Source organism: Numenius arquata, chromosome 3, assembly GCF_964106895.1.
Source record: "Numenius arquata chromosome 3, bNumArq3.hap1.1, whole genome shotgun sequence".
NCBI classification, from domain to species: Eukaryota; Metazoa; Chordata; class Aves; order Charadriiformes; family Scolopacidae; genus Numenius; species Numenius arquata.
The window spans coordinates 34,840,239-34,853,296 of record NC_133578.1 but is presented as its reverse complement, the minus strand read 5'-3'; the positions used below and the strand labels follow the sequence as shown (position 1 = coordinate 34,853,296).

Genomic DNA, 13,058 nt, shown 5'->3' with positions numbered 1-13,058 from the left:
AGTGGCTATATTTGGGTCATGCCCTGTCAAGTATGTGGTTTGCAACTGAGTACGGTAAGTGCGATAATAGAACTCTGAGGTAATTTTTTTGCTCTGGTACAAACCCATTTCTGAACTTGCTTTTATTTTGGTACATCTGCAGTAATCCCCAGCAAGTGACTTTGTTATACTTTAGCTTACGGAGGCAATTGTTAAAACCTTTAAATCTTTTAGTTCTGCTCTTCAAAAATGAGACTTAATAATAATCTGCTTTTGGTTTTTCCGGTGTTCTTGTTGAAAGTCCTAGTAGATAGAAGAATAAATGAAGCATTTAACATTCTGCTTGCCACAGCTGGCAAACATGAAATTTCAAATCTCTGCATCTGTGTTTTTCCCAGGCATTCTGTTGGTGATACCAAAGTTCCATTTTGTCTTCAGTCCTGCGTAAAGCCTTTGAAATATGCTATTGCTGTTAATGATCTTGGCACAGAGTATGTGCACAGATATGTTGGTAAAGAGCCTAGTGGATTAAGATTCAACAAATTGTTCCTGAATGAAGATGGTAAGAGATATATATATAATACTTAATAATGCAAATGCTTGATTTTAGAAAATTATAAAGCAAGCTACACAGTTTTTTTAGTCTTTTCATTTTACTGTGTCCCAAAACTTTTCATTTTACTGTGTCCCAAAACTTTTCATTTTACTGTGTCCCAAAATATTTTGCCATTAGCAAGGTAGGCTTATCCTTTGTCACTCACTTTTGCCTAACTTAGAATGCTAGTAAAAGATGCTTTATTACTTCTGTTCTATTTAATAGTATCCACCTGTAGAAAAAACAAATAATTTTGATAATGACAGTAATTGAAAACTATATTTTAGTTGAGCTGGGAGCAAGTATTCCTTAATTATGCCTTCTGTAAAGTGATGGTAAAAGAATCAAATATGGTAAATTTCTTTTAAGAAACATGTATATCACTTCCCTTCTCAGCCCTCTGAGAAGCAGGTGCTGGTGCCAAAGATGAGCGCTGGCTGGTTTCCAGGAGGTGAAATTGAACGCGTTTTCCCACAGAGTATTTGAAAGTGAATGTAGCTACTGATTCAAAACAATGTTCTTATTTTATTTTTTTTCCTGTGGCAGGAGTGCTTTAGCAAGAATTTCTCGTACAATACTTCTCTAGATTATTTCTTTTTCATATTGTACTAATTCTCAAGCATGAAAATGTTATTTTTAAAAACATTATGGCAAAAATCTGAGAAGGATGACTCATGTAGCCTTAGAGGAAATACTGGATGTTATCTCTGAAACACAAATGTTTCTTCTAGTGGATCCTTCTCAGTAAGAGAACAGACAATGTTTCTGTTGCCATGGTATTGCAATTAATATTTAATTAACAGCATAAGGCTTAGATGATATTTTTGTTAAGGACTATATTGAATTCTGACTTAGATATCTGTATTATTTATATAGAAATGATACGTAATTATATTTAGTACGTACCTTAAAATCATCACTTACAAATAAAATGCATCTTGACAATATATGTCTTCTTTTTCATTATGTTAATAGGTGGTAATGAAATACTAACGTGTACATGTGTCCAAGAGGGAATTAAGCATTTTGTTCAAGCTTTGCTGTCTTGTTTTTGCTTTCCTAGTTTTTCCAATTGTGTTGTACAGTGTGAAGAAGACTGCCTTTCACATCTTAAGAAAGCTTTCATATAAAAAATTTTTATGGTGCTGAAAATCACGCGTTTTTCCTTTGGATCAATATAGGTGTTACGTTTGTGTGTGTTTGTGTTCTTGTGGGATTTTTGTTTGTTTTTTTAATTGTTAATGAAATGACCAAAAGTATAGTAGGTATTTCCTTCTTTTTATTGCTACTTTAAAAATTGAAATATGAAACAAGATAAATTGTTAGGCTGTGGGCTTTTATTGTGTTACTGTTAGACTTTAAGACTGTTATGCAATAAGAAAATTGGTATTGTTGAAAGTTTGACCAGCATGCATGAAATTAATAGAGAACTAATCTACATGATAGAAATCTTATTTTCAAGTATGTGCGTGTGTGGCTGATATAACTGACATAAGAAAAATGTGTTAGAACTAACCCAAACAGCTTTTTATCTATATAGTCCTTAAGTGAAACAGAAGGTGGAAGTCTAATAAACAGGAACATTTCAGTCATAGGGAGAGAAAGGGAGGAGGGAAGAAAGGATTACACTTTACTTGTAGATCTAAATTGATGTATGAAGTTTGGATATGCAGAGTATGTATGTTCAAACTGCCGAATAACTACTTTGAAGACCAGATTTGAAGAGAAATATACAATATAGATATTTAATTTGTTTGCTTTCAAATTATTCTGATGTAGCGGAATTTCATGCTTGTAATTGGGATTTTATGAAGTGATATGTAACCAAAAAGGTTGGAAGTGCCAGAGTAAAAACACTGTAATTTGAACTTATTAGGGGAAGGGTCTGGTTTGCATATGGCATAATTGCATGTGAGGTTACTGGAGCAATGGAGAAATTTTGCTAATTGTCAAGAGGTTTTTTCTGTTTCTATTAAAAAAAATACATATTTTTCACCATTCAGTAGTGATCTCCAGTGGAGAGATTTTTAGCTAACTAAATAAATTATATTTTCTTTTATTTTGAACTTACATATACCTGTTAAGATATTGCAGTTTTTGATTTAAAAGGCTGTTCTAGACAAGCGTCTCCTTCCCACAGGAAAAACAGCACTGTATCAGAGAGGAATATATTTACTATTCAGAGGCTGTTAGGTGGGTTGTTTATGCAAGAGGCAAATTGTTGCATCAGTGCTAGACTTAATCAGGGCACCCCACTTAAGGTTGAAGGGTTATTGAGACTTGTGCTTCTCATTAAGGATAAAAACATGAATTTACTCTGAAGTATGAGATGATACTGCAATATAAAAGACTTGCAGAGAAGCTGTGTATACGATATTTATTTTTTTTTTTTAGCCTGAGAAAGTCACTGCCTTTATTAGAGATAGAGAGTGTAAGTGTGTGTTTTTAGTGATGTGTGTCAGTTATCTTTGCAGAGTTTGATAACTAAACTTTCTAAAGATTAACAGATGAGTTCACCTCTTTGGCAAACTGCTGCAATTATAATATCAATCTTCATTCCTTATCATTGTACAATATGGAATCCCCTTGCTGATGGCAGTGTGAGGTAAATCAGTAGCTGCAGCTGCTTTAGGAGGAGACCTATTCATGACTTGACTTAAAAATTAATGTAGTGTCAGAACCTACACATCCCTTAGAGGTGAAAAAATTTGTGGGAATGGAAGTATTATTGATGGGAATGGGAGACATCTCTTCTCTGAAATTAACAGGAATCTTTCAGAATGTAAGATTTCACTTAGCATCTTGGCCCTTAAAAAGGGTCAGTGTATCTTAAGTCAGTGGAGAGGTTCTTCATTGTAGAACAGAATAGTTCAATTGGAAGGAACCTACAACAATGATCTGGTCCAACTGCCTGACCACTTCAGGGCTGACTAAAAGTTAAAGTGTATTATTAAGGGCATTGTCCAAAGGCCCTTAAACATGGACAGGCTTGGAGCATCAACCACCTCTCAAGAGGCCTGTAGCTATTGTGGCAGGGTAGACAGGTTATCTGTCAATTATAGATATCTGTGTACAGGAAGTGTTTGGATAGCGTTATCTGGTGCTCTCCAGATAATAGTGAAAATTGCTTTCCTGGGACCTGGGTGCCTTACCAGGGTTTCTTCTCTTAGAAGAGGCAGCAGTGGGTTAATGGAAGGTGTCCTACTCAGCTCTAATGTGCTGGTGGTAGGCAGCAGTAGAAGAGACCCTCAAGGAAGGTATTTTGTGTGTGGTAAGCTGAACTGCTGTAACTCTCCTTAGCTGCTAAGGCTTCAACAATGATTGTTCCTTGTTGACTCGTCAAGGGGGGAAGAAAACACAACTGCATTTCAAAAGCATGTTTGGGAAAGTCCATGTCTCCTTTTATCAGAAGGTTCCTCCCATTCTTCATGTGAGATCAGCACATGCTGGTGTGTCGGTGGTAAAGCGGCCAGAACTGGTACATGTAGTTTGAGGTGTTAAGCAGCGAGAGAGGAATCTTCAGAGTAGAGGAAAAGGTAACCAAGAATGCCTTGTGACGTTGAAGGTAAGGGGTGACATCTTCAAGGAAATAAGAATTTCTGAGGGTATATTCTGTTGTGTGGATTTACCACACTGATAGAGTTTTGCTGAATGCTATATGGACATTATACATCCTTTTTGTTCAAATATACATGTAATGTGGGATTTGGGAATTAGTTTTTAGCTTTATACTGTGCGGCAGATTGAAACCATAGAAATGTGCAGAAGAATCAAGGGCAAAACATTAATAAAAATACTTTTTAGTATAGGTTGTATACAATTAAGTTGTTAACGTGTTTATGAACTGGAAGGATGCTTGATGATGAGAGGAAGCTGGAAAAAAGGGAAGCGTAGCTAGAGCAAGAAATGAGGGTGATGGTGTGTTCTCATCATGCGTGAGGCCGGTGTTGTGTTGGACTATGTGTCTGGAGTTAGGATCCTCAGTTCAAGGAGAATATTAAAAAACTGGAAAGGGCTCCAGTGGAGGATTGCCTAGGAGCTGTGGCGTCCAGGGCACATAACTCCCAAGGACCACTTGAAAGGGGAGGTTAGGGCATCTCCTGGGAGCCACTTAAAACTCTTAAAGAGCAATTGCAAAGATGAAGATTTGTCTTACTCTTCTTGGTAGCGGCAGATGATATAATAAAGACCAGTGGGCCCTGCACAGTGGTTTGGGAGGTGCAGGTTGGATGTTAGGGTAAACTTGTCATCTAGGAGGAACGGGATGTCTAGGGAGGTAGAGGATTTGCCGTGTTTGAAGGTTTTCAAGACTTGTAAAGATAAAGGCGTGACTGACCTGATGGAACCTTGGCAATAGCCTTGCTTGGAGTGGAAGGGGGAGGAGATGACCTCCAGATGCCCTTACTGACCAGCAGTCTGTGATGCTGCGATAGTCTTTTGACTTGTGTTCAGGTTTTTGATCCCTAAGGAGAGACGAAGTTGGGAAGCTATGGAAATGCTACGTTTTTGCTACTTAGAATAGGGTTTTAGTAAAAAGTTAAATATATTTGACCCAGGTTACGTGCGAGTAGAACAGGATGTTTCATATAGGTGGATCTTAAGTACAATCAGATGAAATTAGAACAATTCATGAGTCTGTTGCAGAGAGATAAGGAATGGCACAAACAAATTTAAAAATAATGTGTAGACACTAAGTTTGTGTTTTAGGGGAGCTTTACTTTTTTAGGCAGAAGGTATTGGTCTTACCTTTTCACTAACAGAATAACTTTTGTATTTTTTTTTAAAGTTCCTTTTAATATTGGCTTTCTGAAAAATACGAAAAGGAACTTGAGATGATTAGGTTTTGGAGACCATCTGATAGTCATAGATGGCTAAGTGCCATTGACCGTGACCAGGGTAATTTCCATGAGAAAATATGTGTGTGTACTTACTGTGAATATCAGACTAACCTCCCCAAAGCAATCATTTCAAGTTCCTTGTAGCGTGCCTGTGTATGTATTATATAGAAAAATATTTCTATATTTCTATTATATAGAAAAATAGTGTGTTTGTGTGAGTTTCTTTTAAATTTTTCTGAATTTGGTGGTAAAGTAACAGCAAATAAAAAGAATTCAAACCTGTCACAATATTAATGTATTGAGAATTGCTTGAGGTTTTCAGACATCAGAACCCTCAAAAATCAACATCCTGGTTAGAAGGCACAGCAAAGATATTAGTTAAAAACAAAACCAAACAAACTGTAGGAGGTAGGTGTTGAGGAATGAAAACTTGTATTTGGGAAAAGTAGACAGCTGATAAGGAAAGCTTTTATTTTTTTTTGGAAAAAGAAGAAAAAAAAAAGTGATTCTTTCTTTCACATGAGCAGCCAAGAATGACTGGGAATGCAAAAATACTCTTCATGTGGAGATCAGTGTTAAAAAGAAAAACCTGTGTAGCAGGTATATGCAAGTCAATTATAAAGTAAGTTAAATTCTAGTGAGGATGAACGAATTGTTACTTTTATTTCAGCAGCTGCCAATAGAAACATCTGATTCTTAAAGAGAATCAAGATTTTGTGTTTATGTACAGCAATAAGGAAATTCAAAAACTCTAATTCTCTTCTATTTTAAAGGACTTGTTTGAACACTTCTAAAATCACTGAGACTTGGTAACTTGGAGAAAAATTAGAAGGTCCCTTACGGGTTGTTCCACTTGCAAACGTTGCATTGATCAAATCTTGAAACCCTGGAGAGGATTGAAAATTTCCATTAAAAGAATTGATGCCAAACTGATTCATTTACTGGACTGTTAAGTAGCATTAGGCTGAGTTCTAAGCTGTACAATACTTTGCTCAGATTTACAAGAAATTGTGTATAATGTTGGATTACAGTATTTTTATTTTAGGGTTGTATTCCACAATCATAGCTTTTAAGTCATACATTAACATTTATCATTTTTCATTTAAACACTTGACTAGTTTTGTTTGACAAATGTGTCTTGGGATGTATTTGTAATTGAAAACTGTATTTCACAGACAGGCCTCATAACCCTATGGTGAATGCTGGAGCAATTGTGATCACGTCTTTAATCAAGGTAAAAAGTTCATTTTTAGTTTCTCTCAGAGTATTTGAATAGAACGTAGACAAAGTATCTTGTACAGATTATGAACTGTTTTCATCTTATGTGTACAATATCTGATGGTAGTTTACTCATTAGCAGGTAGACAAGCTCTTATGTTTTGGAAATAGTAACACTTCCAAACAAATGCAATATTAGATTAGCAATTTTTAAAAAGTAACAGTGCAGCTGAAAGACTTTTTCCTTAGTGCTTTTATTTTGTTTCCTTCTTTAACTGCACAACACTTGATACTCTCTTGAGAGAGTTGCCTTCTACTTGTTAAATGCTAAGAGTATGTCCTCAAGAATGTACTTTATAGCACTCAGAAATATGTTTCTGAATGTCTAATGCTTTTATATAGCATAAAGTTACAAGAGTATTTCTTGCTGTGCAGAAGAGATGAAGATATTAGAAGTTGTACAAGACCAATGCGATTATATTCGCATGTCAGTCTTAATACTCAATTTGTCCACTGTTAACATACTGTACAGCTAAATTATGTTTAACTTCTATGTTACGTAGTTTCTGTTGAAGTGTTAAATGTGTTTTCTTGAATAAGTGCATTTGGAAACAGTTACCTGTATATTGCTGAGTAAACCATAGCTGAATAATGACTTAACATCTTTAGTCATTGATCTTGCAACTTTTGGAAAGCTGTATTTTATTTTTCCTTAAATTAGGTATCTATATATATCTATCTATCTTGTTGTAAATGGCATAAATTCCATGTAATGATAATGTCTGCCAGATACTTCACTTGTATTTTCTGCCCTTTTTTTGATAGCCACTGATACCAAAAAAAAAAAAATTTTTTTTTTTTAAGGGTACCTGCTTAGAATTGTGGGGAACATGTCAGTCCCCTGGAGTTTTGCAGTAGAAAACTTAATATTGTTACTTCAGAGGTCTAAAAGTCTTGCTTACAGCCTTTGAATTGGTTATGGTTCAAAGTCCATTAGCTACAGTGTGTTTCCTACATCCTATTTCCAAATTGTTGATTTTAAAATTACTAGATCGTGATTTTCTGTTATTTTATATTTAAAGAAGATGTAAGAACTCCTGCTTAAAGACATTTATCTTTAATAGCTGTAGGTGAAAGAAAATGGCCTTAAGTATGACAGGTAAATTTATTCACATTTAATATTTTTTAAAGGTTGACTGAGCATTGAAATTCACTTCGATGGTAGTGAATTTTAAAATCTGACTTAACACATTTGTCTGAACTTTCAAAATGTTAGTCCTACTACAACATGCCCTACTGGTCATAAGGCAAAACACAAGCATGTGCCTCTTGCAGAAGGCACATAGTTCTTGATAAATGGTGTACTTCTAAATAGATAATATGGATTTGTTTACTGCATGCAACTGTGGTATTTGTTAGAAGGTTGGGGGTTTGTTTTTGCTGGGTGGTTTTTTTATTTTTATTTTTTTGCTGTAATGTTCTTATGAAAAGTATTGCATTACACTGTTTTTGCATGGAGTAACTGCACATCTAATGGACCCATATCATACTTATCACACTCCATTATTTGTTATCAGTGTGATTAAGATGTAGATTATTTTATGTACTGCTTCCACTAAGATACCATTTATCATTTGAATAACTAACCATACTAAACATATTCTGAAGACAATTACATAGAGGGTCACAGGTACAAAGTTACTTAGTAGTTGTATATTTTATGAAATAACTTCTTTGCGATCCGGAATTTAACAATATTCCTACTAACTATTCAGTGACTTAAGTAATTCACATTTATATTTGATCTAATTTAAGACTGACTCTTTTCTGGAAAAGGTGACTTCATTAACCCATGCTTTGCCCTCAGTTCCTCTGCATTCATTCTGTTTATTTAAGGTGTCACTTGCATATCTTGAAGGCGTGCATGGCTCCTAGAGTCCAAGAAAATTGACTATTAAACATGGTCAAAGTCACAGATATACCTAATGATAGCATATTGATAGCTATGGAGAGATTGTTGCTGCATTTCAGTGTTAAGAATGCTTTTACCTCCTTTGATATTCATTATTTTATCTCTTTCTGAGAAATTGATATGTCTTTCAAAGTTTACAGACATTTTACTGAATTTAGTAGTTGGTAGTATATATGATCTTGCATACAACTGCCCTTAGAATCTGACATAAATTATGATTACTTGTGGATAAGAGATGACACCTGGAGTAATCTTTTTGTCAGAATATGTAATATGTTAACATTTTAGGGGGGAAAAAAGGCTTCTTAGCCTCGGTTCTGAATGCCTTAAGAATTTGGTATATCCACCATAGAGCATAGACCTAAACTGTAATGTTATGTTTAGTCCTTGCTATTCGTAATAATAAAGCATATATGCATGTTAAGTTGTACATTTGGGTGGTTTACTTAGGCATGACTATATCATACTTATACCTTATCATACTTTTACCACTTAGATGATTCTCCTACTGTTATGCTTGGAACTACGATGTATTTACGTTTTGGTGCCTTAACTCACAGCTCTGTTCTAACTGACTTGCATTACACAGACTGTTGCAGCAATTTAAAGCATGTATCTACAATAAAAATGCTTTAGCAAAAGGACATCTTGGGGGCCAATTTTAATGAAATAAAATTTTCAAAAAGCCCTAAGGACCTCTTCCCTTGTTTGTAATTGTACAGCCATTTGCCTTTATTACTAGTTGTCTAAATTGCATAGTTATAACAATTTTCAAATAAGTGTTGTAAAAAGAAAATTGTAGTGGCAATTACAGGAGTTTGTAGAAAAGTAATACTAGATAAAATGGTAAATTCTTCTGTGTCTCCAGGGAAAAACCGGTGTTTGAAAGAAGATGATTTAGGTCTAGTACAGATTGAATGCTCTGTAACCACGCAGCTTTCTGTACATTACATTGACTGGGAAAAGTCTTTATTGCCTGTAGTATAGATAGATTTTAGTGCTCTGATCTGTTGTTTTTTCCTAAACCTTAAACTCAATTCTCAAAGTGTGTCAAGTCCAGGAATATCAATGGCTGTGTCAGCAGTTGCCCACTTGTATGTATCTTTACTGGCTGGAGAGAGCAGTGTGTTAGAGGTGCAAATGAGAGGAAGAGGAAGGGTTCGGAGTAAAATACGTAGAAGGCGGCAGAGGGCTGTGGAAGGAATCACCAGAGAACAAGGATTAATCTTAAGTCATTTTTATCGTATGCTTCAAGATTCCACCTGCAGATAAAAACTTTCCTAGTGTAACAGCAAAGGTCTGGGCAAATACAGTGCATGTAAGTCCTGTAGGTGCTGACAGCCACATGCACGGTCTTACGCAGATGGTGACGATAGACTTGGATGCTCAGCGAAGGGAGGTACTCTATGCTAGTGAATCGACGTGGGAAGCATTTAGATATGTTTGGGGGCATAGCAATGTTCATCATCCTTGCAAGAAAACTTGGTTTATGGGAAGATGATAATGCTGATTTTACTGACCCTGAAAAAACTTAATTCAATGAAAGCTTTTCTTTTTTTTGTCCAAAACATAACAAGGTGTATCTGATATACTTGATATACTGATATAGCTTTCTAAATATGCTGGTAAAGCATAAAATAAATGAGGCAGAGTGGTAGAAAAACCTGTCCAGCTGTGCCAAGGGTCTGTTTGTTGTGAGGATGCAGTTAATTAGGAAACCTATACAGTTATAGTCTAATAATTGAGGGGTGGGAAAGTGCATGGTTTATTGGGTTTAATTGACAATATAGTTACAATAAATATTACAGGTTTAGCTTAATTGATGTATGCTACCCACTCCAGTTATCCTTCCTGTTAGACTGATGTGTAAATGTACATACATACAACTTTAAAAAGTGTTGACATTGTGATCTTCTCTGCCAGATACTTGGCTCTTTTTTTGGTGGTTTGCTCTATTCCTGGGTTATTCATTTTCTTTTAGTAACTAATTTTGCATAGAAAGTATGCTCACTTTATTCTGCACTTGCTTTTTGTTACAACTCAAATGTATTGGATGTTATTTGCCATAGAATACGGAGTAGTGATACTTGAAATGACATGTATTCAGTGGTAACATATGCAAGTATTGCATACCTAAAGGACAGCAAAAATAACTCTTACATGTATTTGAAATAGTATTGGTCTTAGTGGGTCAAATACTGTCTGTGACAGTGTGCTCTCAAGTATTTCAGAGCTGAAAATGAAACGCTAAGCAGTCAAGACACCAGTTCTCACAGAACAGGCCCAGATTAACAAATAAAATTTTAAAAGTGTGTAAGTACAGAAAACTAAAATAAAGACATTAGTAGTTAATTTAAAATGCACAAAGTTAATGTAAAATGTTTTCTTGCCCTCTGACATAGTGTTGTGATTTTTTTTTTCTGGATGTTTTCATCATGGTATAGCGTTAGGTTATAAATTTGGATTAAAAACAATCCAGAAATTAATTTTTACAATCTTCTATTTTAGAAGATTATAAACCTTTCATGATCCAGGTGTTTGTATTAGCTTGGCCTAGATTCAAAATTGAAAAATTATTTTAATAAGAGACACATGGTAAGAGCTTATGTGATCTGACTGTGTAAACATTGAATGTTGATCAATGAAAAGTGGCTAATATTAACTACTTTTCTTATAATATTGCCTAATTTTGTTGTTGCAAGCTCTGGTAAGTATCCATGGGTCTCTTCTTTCCTGTGTACATGTAGGCATGCAACCTCTGCAACTGCTTATATTTTTTTCTAGTAGAAATATGAATAGTAGAAGTACCTTGTTTTTAAAATTAAAGAAAAGGAAAGATCTGAAACCTGACACAGACAAAAAATTCAAATTTATGATTGAGAGCCATAGTGTCCATTGTGGTTTTAAGTGTTTACAAAATTGTATTGAGTAGTCTTCTGCAAGTTCAAATTTTCTGCCTATCAAACTGCTTCAATCTTAACATTTTAAATTTCATTTTGTGTTCATTTAGAAGTGTTTTTCATATGTATATACACACAGGCATGTATACAGTAAGTGTGTATATGAACATATGTTCCAGTAAATGTACTAAGTGTTTGTGGAGTTAGTGCATGGAACGTTTCCTTTGATGTCCTAGGCAGATGAATTGCATCTGAACTTAAATAAAAGTGCTTTTTAAGAAATAATGTTTCGGTGCCCCCAACCTTATAAGCTTACAAAATCAAGCTAAAAAGAAGCACTTGTGCAAGAACAGAATTTTTGTTGTCCGTTTAAATTATTATGGAAAAGTTACTCAGTATTCTTAATGTTAAGATTTTTATATTTGCAATTGGATTTTAATCATAGAATGTGTGTTGCCTCTGTGTCTCTTCAGCTTTTTTAGGAGGAGCAGCAAACCTCTATCGGCTGCTGAAAGAGGGGAACTAATATGTTGAGTTTTTTAGTCGTCATCTTGTGTATGGAGGCAAAGTTTTCTGTTCTAGTTATGCGTTATGTTAAATCCATACTGAAAGTCTTGGTCATATGATTACTTAAGCAAATATTTTAGGTATATGAGCACTCTAATTTCAGTAATGATGTTTTTGTGTTTTAGTATAAAGTACCTATACAAGTGTGTGCAAAATCAAGGACTAAAAATGCACCATCTGAGCTAGTATACCGAAGATTTCCATCCCGAAATACTAGATTAGATGTAAATTTTAAAAAGAAACCTTTTTTATAACAAGTTGATGTGGAAAATTTTGCATTGAGTCTTTTGCCCATCAATTTTATATGCTGCTACTAAAGCCAGGCTTTTGTTGAAGGGCTAGGAATTTTTTTTCAACTGGGCAAAAAAAAAAAGTATTATGTATTTACTTTTTTGCAGAAAGCATGATCCCTGTCTCCCTCTTTCTTTTTTTAACAAAAGAACTTGCTTCAATTTATTATACATGTCTAACCATACAATTATCAATGCAGCATCCCATAACTAATGCTGACCCACTTTCCCAGAAAAAGATGTTCATTGTGCATTTGAAAGGTTGAAAAGGTTTTTGTGGTTTAAATGTTGTTACATATTTTACAGCATTAGGATCTATGGAATATTTTGACAACTGCAACAGTTCAATGAAGTTGGTAATTTCTTCTTTTAATTATTTTTCATTGAACAGATTTGGAGTTAAATTTTTAAGACTTGTGTTCTGGTATATTATACAGGAACATTTTGATGAAATGTATCATGAATTTTTTTATCTTATTGCAAGTTAGCTAGAGACTGACTGTAAGAGTAAAGTTATTAGCTTTTAGGCGTAAGGCAGCCACTGACGCATAATTTTCACAGAACAGTGTGGTGTTCCTTTCAGCTAGTGATTGTACGTGTACGACTGCGCATCCTCTAGTAGATGAGCTGATGCATGGGCTTCAAAGATTATCGGCAATACCCTAATCCGCATACAGAGTGGGAAATGAGACTGGCTTT

The 13,058-nt window shown here is 34.8% G+C and overlaps 1 protein-coding gene across 1 annotated transcript in view; it reads left to right on the top strand.

The window, feature by feature from the left end:
• Nucleotides 1-13,058, top strand: part of GLS (glutaminase) — a 68,392-nt gene that overhangs the window by 18,011 nt on the left and 37,323 nt on the right. The window contains exons 6-7 of the mRNA XM_074144943.1: nucleotides 378-541; nucleotides 6,588-6,646. Coding sequence (XP_074001044.1) covers nucleotides 378-541; nucleotides 6,588-6,646 — 223 coding nt within the window. The remainder of the gene's footprint in view (nucleotides 1-377; nucleotides 542-6,587; nucleotides 6,647-13,058) is intronic.